The sequence below is a fragment of the Stigmatopora argus genome, chromosome 3 (assembly GCF_051989625.1).
Source record: "Stigmatopora argus isolate UIUO_Sarg chromosome 3, RoL_Sarg_1.0, whole genome shotgun sequence".
Lineage (NCBI taxonomy): Eukaryota > Metazoa > Chordata > Actinopteri > Syngnathiformes > Syngnathidae > Stigmatopora > Stigmatopora argus.
Genome location: NC_135389.1, coordinates 20,806,052 through 20,818,750, shown reverse-complemented (window position 1 = coordinate 20,818,750; position 12,699 = coordinate 20,806,052). Strand labels below are relative to the sequence as shown.

General features: G+C 40.9%; 1 protein-coding gene across 1 annotated transcript; it reads right to left on the bottom strand.

Moving 5' to 3' along the window:
• Positions 1-4,289: 4,289 nt before the first annotated feature.
• On the bottom strand, positions 4,290-12,345 carry cat (catalase). The gene is made up of 13 exons (XM_077596403.1): positions 12,176-12,345; positions 11,007-11,178; positions 10,782-10,892; positions 10,568-10,698; positions 9,730-9,834; positions 9,503-9,628; positions 8,270-8,461; positions 7,912-8,064; positions 7,667-7,805; positions 6,267-6,397; positions 5,891-5,998; positions 5,645-5,731; positions 4,290-4,996 (listed from the first exon to the last, which is right to left on the bottom strand). The coding sequence occupies exons 1-13, from the start codon at positions 12,239-12,241 to the stop codon at positions 4,934-4,936; spliced, it is 1,584 nt and encodes a 527-aa protein (XP_077452529.1). The 5' UTR covers positions 12,242-12,345; the 3' UTR covers positions 4,290-4,933.
• Between the last annotated feature and the right edge of the window lie 354 nt (positions 12,346-12,699).

Genomic DNA, 12,699 nt, shown 5'->3' with positions numbered 1-12,699 from the left:
TCGCGAGCCGCTTTAACGTCAACTTGATTTCACGTGGGTCGGACCATTTTAGATATAATATTTAGATTTTTTAAAATAAATGGATTAAAAGAACTGGATTAAAAGCCCTGAATATTCAGTTTTTTTTATAGATCTAAAACAATGTTTATTTTAGCTTTTTTATTTATTTTTAGATGTTACAAAATGATTTTTGAACTAAAAACACAGAAAAAAATGATTAAAAAATGACAATGATTGATTTAAAAGGGGCAAAATCAGGAAATTTAATATACATCTATACTCTTCATTTTAATTTGATCCTAAAACAGAAAGTCAGCACTCATGATTTACTTTCCAGGGCCACACAAAATGATGCGGCGGGCCAGATTTGGGCCCCGGGCCGCCACTTTGACACATTTGGGCTAAAGGATATGAGCTGAGGTAGCGGTGTCTAACTCGAGGCCTGGGGAACCAAATCCAGACCTCGACGCCATTCGGTGAGGCCCGTTAAAGTAAAATTGACTTTATTCACTACTATAATGGATTACTTAGTAAATCCTTATAGTAGTAATTTTATATTCAGGGTTGTTTTTCTGTAAAAAAAAATAAAAAGTACTTTTAATTTTGGTAATTTAGTTGATAAAGTGGTAAGTAAATAAAAATAAATGTGATGTGTATTCCAGTCATTGTAAGTGGTTGAGTTTTGAAAATCAGCTGTAAGTTGTCATTTTGTTTTAAAACATGTTTTTCATTCAAGTGTCTGAAATGTTTCAGCAAAAATTGTTAGGGACGTCAATATTGCTTTTTGGGCCTGTGGCAGGAAAAAAAATGGAAAATAATGTATGGTTAGGGTTACCACTGATAAAATTCATATTTATTAACATTAACATGAATATGAATATGTTCATGAATACGTGCACTACTTTTTTAAAATAAATCAACCCCCAAGCCAAAATGGGATTCAGTTTTTATTGAAGACCACTAGTGAGATTGTTCTTCAGTCTTACTCAGTCCTGGTCTTCGACTTTCCCCCCCAAAAAGTCTCCAATCATGAAACCACTGCTCTTCTAAAGCGTCTCAGGTTCAAGTCTATTCCAGCTGTTTGCTTTTGTAGCAAGCCAGCCTTCTTCTTCCCTCTCTAATTTCTCTCGTTTGCGCGCTCGCCCACGGAGAACATGGCAATTACGCCATTTTTAACCTCCCGCATGAATCCACCCGCCATCTTTAATTAGGGAGGGACTGAAAACCATTGACTGAAAACCTTTCATAGTTTCTTCTTGTCTGGAAATGGACTTTCTGGGTATCTACCACGACGGGAGTTATCATTTCTAGTGTTTTTTTGGAAGTTTACCTCGTGGGTCAAAGGTCAGACGCAAGCAATGGAAATGTCGTTCCTACCTTGATGGAGTAGAGAAGAGCCATGAATCCCAAGCAGCAGAAGTTGACGTACAAGGTGTTGCACAGAGACCAGAAGATGTAGTCTCGAGGGGGTTCCTGGCCCAGGTGGCCCATGTTGACCACGGTGGAGCCGGCCGGTTTGCGGGCGGACTTGCAATTGGTGAGCGGGGTGCAGTCGGAGGGGAAGTTGTACGCGTAGTTGTACGAATGGTTGTCCATGGTTCGATCCGATCCGATCACAGTTTGTCGTTCGAGTGTCCGAGGTTTGTTGGGGTGGAGCTATCTGGAAGCGGAGGCTTATATGGGCCGCTGGAAAGGGGAGGCGACCGCGGGGACGTTTCGTTTCACGGACGCGAGCTCTGTCATTATGTGGTCGGCCTGACGGTCTAAAATAAGCGGCGAGGAAACAGCAGGGTTAACTCATTGGCGGCCATTGATGATGATTGAGAAGCTGGAACATCAGGAATCATAGTTTTGTAAAAAAAAAAAAACAAATTCAAATAGCATCTCACCTTTAATTGATGAAAACCAGTTCGGTGGCGGAACAAATCTGATGATGGCCCAGGTGGGAAATTTGACTCAAAAAAGAAATCTTCCAGCCATTGCAATGAGGAGGATCTGAAAACACATATATCAAAACTCAAATATGTTCTTACAGTATGTATTTAATGTGAGCCACAGGCCGGATGACGTGCTGTTGTCTCAAACAAACAAGTAAAGAAATAGATAAAAAAGAAAGAAAGTGAAGCAACACTGACCTCTATTGGCTGATGATTGCAAATGTAATCGTTTCATATATGATTTTTTTTTCGGAGCCGTATTTGAAACTACAACGCTGCGGAAGGAGCATTTAAATATCATTTAACGATAAAATACATTTCAACATATATTTATGCGCGAAAATGTAACTAGCAGAGGATGGTTTCGATCCACCGACCTCTGGGTTATGGGCCCAGCACGCTTCCGCTGCGCCACTCTGCTAGACGTAGTAATTGGTGACGCCCCACAATATTTATACAGTACAAAACCGGGCCGATATTTTATATTTTATATTTTTAAAGTTTGCCTTCTCTCCCCGGGCTTGCGTGGGTTTTCTCCGGGTACCCCGGTTTCCTCCCACATTCCAAATACATGCATGGTTGGCTGCTTGAACACTCTTAAATTGCTCCTACCCAGGATTGGTTGTCCTTTGTTTCCTTGCGTCCTGCAATTGGCCTGCCACCAATTCAGGCTGGTGCCTGAAGTCAGATGTAATTGAGCTCCAGCACCCCCCACAACCCTTGTAAGAATAATCGGTTGAGAAAATGAACATGAACAATAGACTTACAATCTATTTTGACATGTACACTTACCAGTGATATTTTGTCAGATCGGATAGATATCTATGAATCTGGTAATCCAAGGGTGGCAAACACATGGCTGTAGAGCCGCATGCGGCTTTCGGCCAAAACGAATGCTTTGCCTCATATCATATTTTGTATACACTGTGCCTGTTTGCCTCGTTTGGTGTTTCTCTCGTTTTTATTCTCTCTTTAAAAATTCAAATTCATCAGGGCCCATTAAAAACAAATACGTACCATATTTTCTCACATATATGCCGTATTTGTAACTCCAAAAAATGATGACTGAATCAAGGGTACGGACAGCTTATATGCACACAAGACTTACAATGTTGCTATATGACCAGTAAATGCCAGCAAATTAACATTTTCTATTTGTTGGTTAACCATTGCTGGATGTATTACTACTAACTTCTTTATAATATTGACTCTAATAATGTGCTTTTCATTCATAATGTATCTCAGAAATACCACGTGCGATTATTTTTCTTAAGAATTTCCCTTCAAAGTAACATATTTGTACATACATATATACACACTAAATCTCACCTTGATAGAGTAGAAGGGTTGCCGAAGTGGAAAAAGGAGAAGAGGGAGCAAATAACGTGGTCACGCGGCATTGCAAAGGTTCTGCGGTGAGTCGTGTGCTGGACCACCGTGGCTGGCTGGTCTGGACCCCCGCTGGCAGGTTACAACGGAACCATCTCAGATTGGTTGGCTGCTGCATCCATTTCTAACAAAAACAACATTCAACTCTCTTTCCACACACCCACACGTCACCTTTTTTAAGAGGGCGGGTTAATGAGAAAGCAGTCCTTTAGGAGCACTTCATACCACAATGGAAAGAGACTAAACTTTTCAATTTCAGGATCCATACATAAAGACATTTTGTTGTCAAGAATGAACAAGTGGGACACAATCGTGAAGTGGAACGAAATCTTTGGGATATTTTATACTTTTTAAACAAATAAAAAACTGAAAATAGGGTCCTGCAATACTATCTGTCACCGTCAGTGCAGCAAACACACCCATAGACCTCGCGGCGCAAAAAAACACTCTTCCCTTTCTGCACTTTTATCCCTTTCAGAATCAAATGACTCATTTCAAACTTTGCGCGTCATAGCTCGCGGTTTGCTACATCATTACCCAACTCACTTCCTTTTTCAATAGATGCAGTAAGTGTGTAACTACAATTTAATAGTAGCTTACATAAATTTCACTTCTGATGGGAAGTTTTTTTTTTAATAAATAAAAAAACACATAAAAATGAGATTTCATTCTTAATCATTCATCGGCTAATTTTGTTGATTAAACTATGAATATTCAGTCAAATGTCACCATCCTTTTCAATTGTCCACAACACAAAAGCATAAATGACCCATCCGTCTTTCAGTGTCATTGACATGAAATTAGAATCTGAACATTTAGTTCTATTGATTTATTTTGTCTTTAAAGTGACTACTACATACTTGTAATGAATTAGGCCACCCAAATTGTGTTAATAGTTTTTCTTGGTATGCTACAGAAGTAAAAGCGGAATGTTACTCATACAAAAATGGTGTCAAGCCAGTGTAGCATGTATGACAATTTTTATTTATTAATCAATATCTGTTGCACTGGACAAAAAATATGAGCATATTGATAGCAAAGGAAAAACTGTAGACAATCTGTGTTTGAATGAAAATCTTAAATGTAGCATCCTTGTTTTTAAATGGACCTAAAAAATAAATACAGCAATACCTCATTTATCACAGTTAATAGGTTTCAAGACCATCCGAGCTGTTAAAGATCAGTCTTTTATGAAAATGTTCATGACTGAAAGAGTATGTGATTGCGACTTGAATGCACTTAAGGCACTGTGTGTGACTTATGAAAATATTCAGGGAAGAACTGCATTCTGGCAGGCAAGCATTGAAATGATCATGTCATTTGCATTCTAGCCTTACTTCAATCTGCTATAGGATTAAAGCAAAATGGAGCTATGAGTTCACTAGAATTGCTCCACATGCAAAAATCACCAACAATCGTTTTTCACCGAGACCAACGAAAAGCACAAGTCAAAACAGAGATAATATTAAAGAAGATTTTCCTCGAGAGGAGAAAAATGGCAGACTGCGTTTGTACTTGTGATCCTTGCGTGTAACCTTGTTAGTATTTTCTGGGGATGCGATTAGTTGCTTCATCGTTCTAGTTATGAGCTCCGGCTGGGAATGCCGTTACATCTTGGACGAGGCGGCGATGGCCGTTGCGTTTGGACGGCTGTAGACGCGAACAGCATCCTAAAAGAGACGTGAAAAATGATGTCAAGTTGTAAATGCCACTGTAAAATTCTCTGCATAGTAAATAAAAGAAACGTCAACACTCCAAAAGCTGTACCAAATATGACCTACGAAATGCACTGTATGGAATTCTGAAAAAAATTACCGTATTTTCTCGCATATAAGCCGTATTTGGTGCTAGAAAATGACTGAATCAAGGTTACACCACAAAAAATATTTTCACACAATATGAATGAAAGTCAAGAAAAAAAAATGTATCTGGCATAGAACGAAAAAAAACTCACTTGTGCCATTGCTTGCTCAGGGCGCTGCCTCCCGTCTTACCTAGTAACATTTGGTGATTTTTCTTAAGATTTTCCCTTCGAAGTAACATATTTGTACTCCCTATTAAAACTAGGAGTATGGAGGTGAAAATGGTGAATCAAGGGGCGTCTTACACAAGAGAAATTATAAAATTTAACGGTTTTAAGGCAATTTTAAGGGTGCGGCTTATACGCAGAGGCGGCTAATATGCGAGAAAATAAGGTAACCCTTTCAAACAAGAATTACGATTTTCTTTACCCTTAAGGCAATTTGTTTTATTAATGGCAGTGAAACATGACCACCCACACTTTCACAGCTAGTCTAAACTAGTGAAACTGCTTTTACCTTTTCCGGGGCTTGCAAATTATACTTATTGAGATATTTCTGGACCCCGTTTGCGTAGTCTGGATGGACGGCCTTTAGGTTTTCTACCTGAAGAATCAAATTGTAAGAGCAGCTTTTACAAAATTATATTTCAAAACAGAAGAAAGAAATGTCAATTTAGAACATTTTCAGCCACTGAAACATTTGAAACACTTCCAACTGGTTTTGCTTGGCCTACTGGTTCCCATTAACGCACTGCACTCTTACCATGCGGTTCTGGATGAACAGCTGCGCCCCCTTCAGGGCACCCGCCATATTCTGACAGAGTCTCTGACGCTCGTCGTCGTTGAGCACCTGAGTGTAGAAGGTGCGGACCTGCCCAAGAGACACAAGCTTGTTAGTAAAGCGAGTAAAGAGTGAGAGTACCGTATTTTCTCTCATATAGGCCCTATTTGTCGCAAAAAAAGACTGAAGGCTATGGACACAGTAACACATTTGTACTCTTAAAACCATGAATATGGAGGTGAAAATTGTGAGTCAGGAAGCATCTTATCAGGGAAATTGTCAAATTCAACGATTCAAAGGCAATTTTAAGGGGATGGCTTATATGCGAGAAAATACGGTACTTTGGCCAAAATCTCACCTGAGTGACATTATCTTCATCTTCGCTGTTGTAACGTGCCACATCGGTGGACACCTTAAAGCGCGATTCCACAAACTGAGGCTGAGTCTCCGGTGCGCTGAAGCTGTTGGGAAAGTAGTTTGGAGCGCCACCTGGAACAGACCAACCAATAATCAGATGTTCTCTCCCGGTAGGTGTAAAAATGGCCAAATGTCGTCTGTCAAAGATCATATGTGTAATAAGACTCCAAAGCGGAACCTATAAGCATCTTTCCACGACTTCCGCGATCAAGACCTTTTTTTCCCGGGACCTGACAAAGCTCAGCAGTTAAGTATGGTGATGTCAGCAGGACCCAATATAGTTTAGGCAGGTAGTAATCGTGCTTGGACTCGGGATGGCGCTGTTTCCCAGCTCAAATTCCATATTAAAAAAATACTATAAAAGAGTAAGCAAAATTTATTTTCACGTCTATGAATAAAATTCAAGAATAAAAACGTATCTTGCATAAAACGAGAAAAAACCCACTTGTGCCTGCCATTGCTCGCTTAGGGCGCCGCTATCTTACCTATGGACGACAAACTAGACCGCTACGGACACACTTCCTGGCTGTACTGCTCACTTGACTTACTTTTTGAATTCATCTACGTGCAGGCAACAGCCTTTCGGAATGTGCAATCCAGCAGACAATTCTTCCAATTTAAACAATATCTCAGAAATACGTCGTGTGATGATTTTTTTTCTTAAGATTTTCCCTTCAAAGTAACACATTTGTACTACCCATTAAAAGCACGAATATGGAGGTAAAAATTGAGAATCAGAGGCGTCTTAAAAGAGAAATTGTAAAATTCAACAATTTTAAGGGTGCGGCTTATACGCGGAGGCGGCTAATATGTGAGAAAATACAGTACAGTGGTACCTCGACCTACGATCAGCTCTACCTACGACATGCTCGATATACGATGAAAATTTCGATCAAATAATTCGCCCTAGATACGATCAAAATTTCGAGATGTGACCAGGCCAGGTGGCCATGGCGCAGCCTTGCCACATTTCTTTCGTGTATAACAAATATCTACGAGCACTGAACGGTTTCTTTCGCCTACACATGGACCAGAAAACGCACCACTAGTTATGTGTTACTTTGTTAATAGATGGCGAATTAGAAGAAATAAAACATTTTTCCAATCCAATATTATCCTGTTTTTGGTGTTTTTTCAGAAGATTGGAACGAATTAATTTGTTTTTAGTTCCTTTCAATGGGAAACGTTCGCTCGAGTTACGAAAAGCTCGACATACGATCTCAGTCCCGGAACGGATTAAGATCGTATGTCGAAGTACCACTGTAATTAGTGTAATGTAGCTAATGGCAATGAAGCAAAAACAAAGTGCGGCTTGGAAATTTTGACAGTGCGTGGCCTGACCTTGGTTATCGAACATGCACATTGGGCCGTCGCGTTGGTAGTTAGCCACGCGGGTCCGGAAGGGGCAGTTGACGGGGATCTGCAGGTAGTTGGCGCCAAGTCGGTGCCGCTGGGTGTCCGGGTAGGAGAAGAGGCGACCCTGAGGTTGGGGAGAAGTGGCCATGGGAGCCAATGAACAGCTAGATTGGTTGTCATATAAATATAAAGATGGGGATAAGTGAGCCTTGGGTTTTATTTTCTTTTACCTGCAGCATCTTGTCGGGACTGGCCTCGATACCTGGTGGCATGTTGCTAGGGTCGAAGGCCAGCTGCTCCACTTCGGCAAAGTAGTTGACCGGGTTCCTGTTCAGGACCATTTTGCCCACAGGGATAAGCGGGAATTCTTTTTGGGACCAAACCTGAAGGAAAGAGAGATTGATTTGGAATACATGCTTGGCTTTGGAGGTTCCACTGCATTTCTCTTTTAGTCCACAAGTCAGCCATTTTTTTGTTGTTTTCAAATTTGTTGCCGAAGCATCTCTCGATTCCTTTACTAAGCTGTTTTCTTTGTGACTGGATGCTTGTTAAAGAGCATCAAATAGTGAAATGAAAATACTTTGGTACCTTGGTGAGGTCAAACGGGTTGAACTGGAACTTCTCAGCTTCCTCAAAAGTCATGACCTGAATGAAGAAAGTCCAAGATGGGAAATTGCCATCGGCGATGGCGTTGAACAAGTCTCCGATGGCGTAGTCTGGATTGGTGGAAGCCAGCCGCTCCGCTTCCTCCACGGGCATATTTTTGATTCCCTGGTCCGTCTGAAATGCACCAAGTTACCACCATCGTCATCAGGCTTTACGGAAAACTGACTTTCATAACACAGTGGTACCTTGACCTACGATCAGCTCTACCTACGACATGCTCGAGGTACGATGAAAATTTCGATCGAATAAGTCGCCCTAGATACATTAAAAAAATTCTTTGCCACATCTCTTTCGTGTATAACAGATATCTACGAGCACTGAACGATTTATTCAGACGAGTTTCTCCAAGCATCGACCAGGAAACGCACAACGTGCATCGTGGGTAAAAAGAGGGCTTTCTGGGTAATGAAGTATACTTGTGCACACAACACCGATAGGCAATGGCACCCTTTCTCAGACCAAAACTTCATTACCCACAATCAATACGTGGGTAGGCTGTCATTCCTTCCTTAGCCTGTTAGCTCCTGCAATCGCTCATTCAAGACTACTTCTCGTTGGCAAGTGGTCGTGCGTTAACCAATTGTGTGCATTATTTTCGGAATATTTTGAAGGGAATACAACAGCAAACAGCCCATCGATAGCGAACGTGAGGGTGGAGGCGTGGCAAACAGCTAACCCGGCCAGAACGAAGGTAAAAAAAAAAAATTAGAATTCAGTTTTGTGTAAAGTTACATTAAACGTGTTTGAGTGTCTGTATATATTAATCCAAGTTAATTTAAATGTTTGTTCAGTTACGAGTGCGTTGTCGTGGAAAGTCCCCCCGAAACCCCAACCCACCCCTCTGTGCTTCTCTCTCTCGTCGGCGAAATCCGCCCAATTTTAGTTATGTTGAACACATTTTATTACTATTAAACCACTAGTTATGTGTTACTTTGTTAATAGATGGCGAATTAGAAGAAATTTTTTTTCCCAATCCAATATCCTGTTTGTGGTGTTTTTTCAGAGGGTTGGAACGAATTAATTTGTTTCTAGTTCATTTCAAATGGGAAACGTTTGCTCGAGCTACGAAAAGCTCAGTCCCGGAACGGATTACGATTGTATGTCGAGGTACCACTGTCGTCTGTGCGACTGCTACTCAGAGAGGCGTAAAATGACCTTGAAGTGGAATTTGCAGTAGATGGGCTCTCCGTCGGAATTGATCAGCTTAAAGGTGTGCGAGCCATAGCCGTTCATGTGGCGGAAGCCGTCTGGCAAACCGCGGTCGCTGAACAGGAAGGACACCTGCGTATTGAAATAAATGAACAATGAAACAGAAAATGTATGGGTTCATGAAAAATGTGGTCTTTCAAACAATTTAGCATCTCACGCTAAACATGGCTGACCTGATGCAGACTCTCAGGCCTGAGACTCCAGAAGTCCCACACCATGTCTGGGTCCTTCATGTGGGTTTGAGGATTGCGCTTCTGTGAGTGGATGAAGGACGGGAACTGCACCAGGGGACAAAACATCCGTTGTCAACAGCTTGTTTGTAACTAATGTGAGAGTTAGTGGTTTATTACTTGTTCACTATGAAGGAATTGGTAACCAATATTATTGTATTCAATTTCCTAAATATCAATATGTCTATTGAACAGACCAAAACACTAGGAGACAAGTAGATGTGCATCTTTAAGTCAAAGTTGTTTCAAAATTAAAGTTAAAATTTGATGAAAATTAAGTTTTGCAATTGCAAGATTAAGATAAAAACGATATGGTCAAAGTAGATATTCCAATACTAGCGCAACTCCTAGGCAACTGGATTTGAGGATCTGGTGATACCTCAAAAAAATGTACAATTAAAAAAAAAAAAAAAGGAAACATCCCAAATATATGTAGATATTTTAAAGATCGGGCCGAAAAAATCCAATACGACCAAACACGAGGAATTCCTTAGTTTAGTATCCACACATTGTTTTAGTATACATTTTTATAAACATTTATTTATATGGGAAAAAAAAGTCAGCGAGAGACCACACATTGTTTTAGTGTACTTTTTTTACAGCGAGAGTGAGGCCCTGCCCGACCCGAAGTAATGATTAACATTTTAGGCCCGACCCGACCTGAAATTCGAGTCGGATCGGGTGGGGTTCGGGCTCAAGAGCTTACCTCTAATTTAAATAATAATAATTATAGCGTGGATGCCTATTTCAAGTAAAAGCCGCTGCTCATGCCACGACTCACCAGCATGGTGTCCCTGATAAAAAAAATGGGTGTGTTATTGCCCGTCAGATCCCAGTTGCCCTCTTCTGAGTAAAACTTGACGGCGAAGCCTCGAGGGTCTCGCACCGTATCCGCAGACCCGGCTTCTCCCGCTGGAACACCGTGGAATTCGACATTAAGTAGAGCATCCACAGAATAGAGACCATGAACATCAGCTCTAGTATTGCACACTCACCCACGGTGGAAAATCGGACAGCTATGGGTGTCACTTTGCCCACGTGCTCAAAAACCTTGGCCTTGCAGTAGCGGCGGATGTCATGCGTCACCTCGAAGTGGCCAAATGCTCCTGTATATCAAAAAGCTATTTTTGAGTCTAATTTTGGTGGACTATGACGTGAAATATTCCAAATATTTGGTGACCGTTTGAACTTTGACTTGTACTTTGACGGCGAGACCTCACCAGCTCCTTTGGCGTGCACCACTCGCTCAGGGATGCGCTCGCGATCGAAGTGGGCCATCTCGTCGGTGAAGACTACATCCTGGACCAGAAGGGGGCCCCTGGGCCCGGCCGTCTGGATGTTCAACTTGTCCCCGATTGGATGGCCTGCTCCTGTGGTCAGTTGATCTGGCTTCTGTGGCACAAAACAAAAAGGAGTTTAACCCTTTCAGGGATAGTGGGCTCTACAGTGGACAGACATTTAGAAAAATAGCGTATATTATATGTATTATATTTTTTTTAAAAAAATGTGTATATTATATGTATTACAAATTATTATATATATTTTTATCCCATCTAATTTTATGAACCGCAGTGACGACCCTTTAAATCTTTTTTGTTTGAAACACCCCCATCTAGTGGAGATATGAGTAACTGCAAAAAAAGCTCATGGGTCTAATTGACACCACATAATGGCTGTAAATTAAAAATCTAATTTCTCATCTCATTTTCTGAATCGCTTTATCCTCACTAGGCTCGCAGGGGGTGGGGTGGGGGTGCTGGAGCCTATCCCAGCTGGCTTCAGGCCATAGGTGGGGGGACACCAAGAATTGGGTATCACAGGACACAAGGAGAAAAACAAACATTGACACTCACTCTCGTAGCTAGGGGCAATTTAGTGTCCAATTACCTTACAATGAAGGTCTTTGGAATGTGGGAGAAAACCGGACTGACCGGAAAAAATCCACACTGGACTCGGGAGAACATGCAAACTCCACAAAGGTGGACCAACCTGGATTGGAAACCAGATCTCCCACTGTATTTTTGCGAATCAATAGCGATTTTTTTCTCCAGGTACTCAAATAAGAATTGCCTGTTGGCTCCACTTACATAACGGTCAAGGTTCGAGTTCCACATTAATAACACCTGTAGTCTAGATAATGACCTACCTATAATTTGCACCACATTCGTGAAAAATAACCCGTTTTCAATTTCATATCGTAGTATACTAAATCCCTGCGTAAGAACAAGAGGCAATGTATAGAAATAAACACAAACATTACACGACAAGACATAATAGCAGTCAGCAATTTCCGATAATTGCCAAGTATGCAAACAATTCTGAACGAGCCTGATAACAGTTAGCAAATGAGCCTCAAATGACCCTTCACCCATTTCCAGCTACTACGAACCTGAAGGTTTCTATTTTGCTGCCATGTCTTCATTTGATCAGTTGCTTTGTCTCGGTTGTCTGCCATGTTGACAAGAAAGCACCAGACGTGTTAAATTGAGACAATTGCCGCACTGTTAGGTTACGCTTTCGTCCTGGCTTGATTTATAACATTTTGCTTCCGGACTTTGTACTCGATGTTGTCCCGCCCACCCAATCGTTCTCTTCTTCTATTGGCTGTCGCTGACCTACTTTTATTTAAAAAACAAACAAACAAACAGCTAGCCAAATATGGCACATTGACTTTGCCTAACATGAACTTTGGTGACTCATAATGACTAGACTTAAATTGAATTGTTTTCAATGGAAGCGTAATGCACTCTACGGAATTTCGGAATAATACTTACTAATACTATGTATTTTATCTATATTTACAGATATTAAAAAGTTGCCTTAAGACCTTTAACCCTTTACAGACCAAGTGACTATTTTTGTTAAAAAAATATTCTTTTTTCTTTTAAATGTAATTATTGTCACTGTATGTTT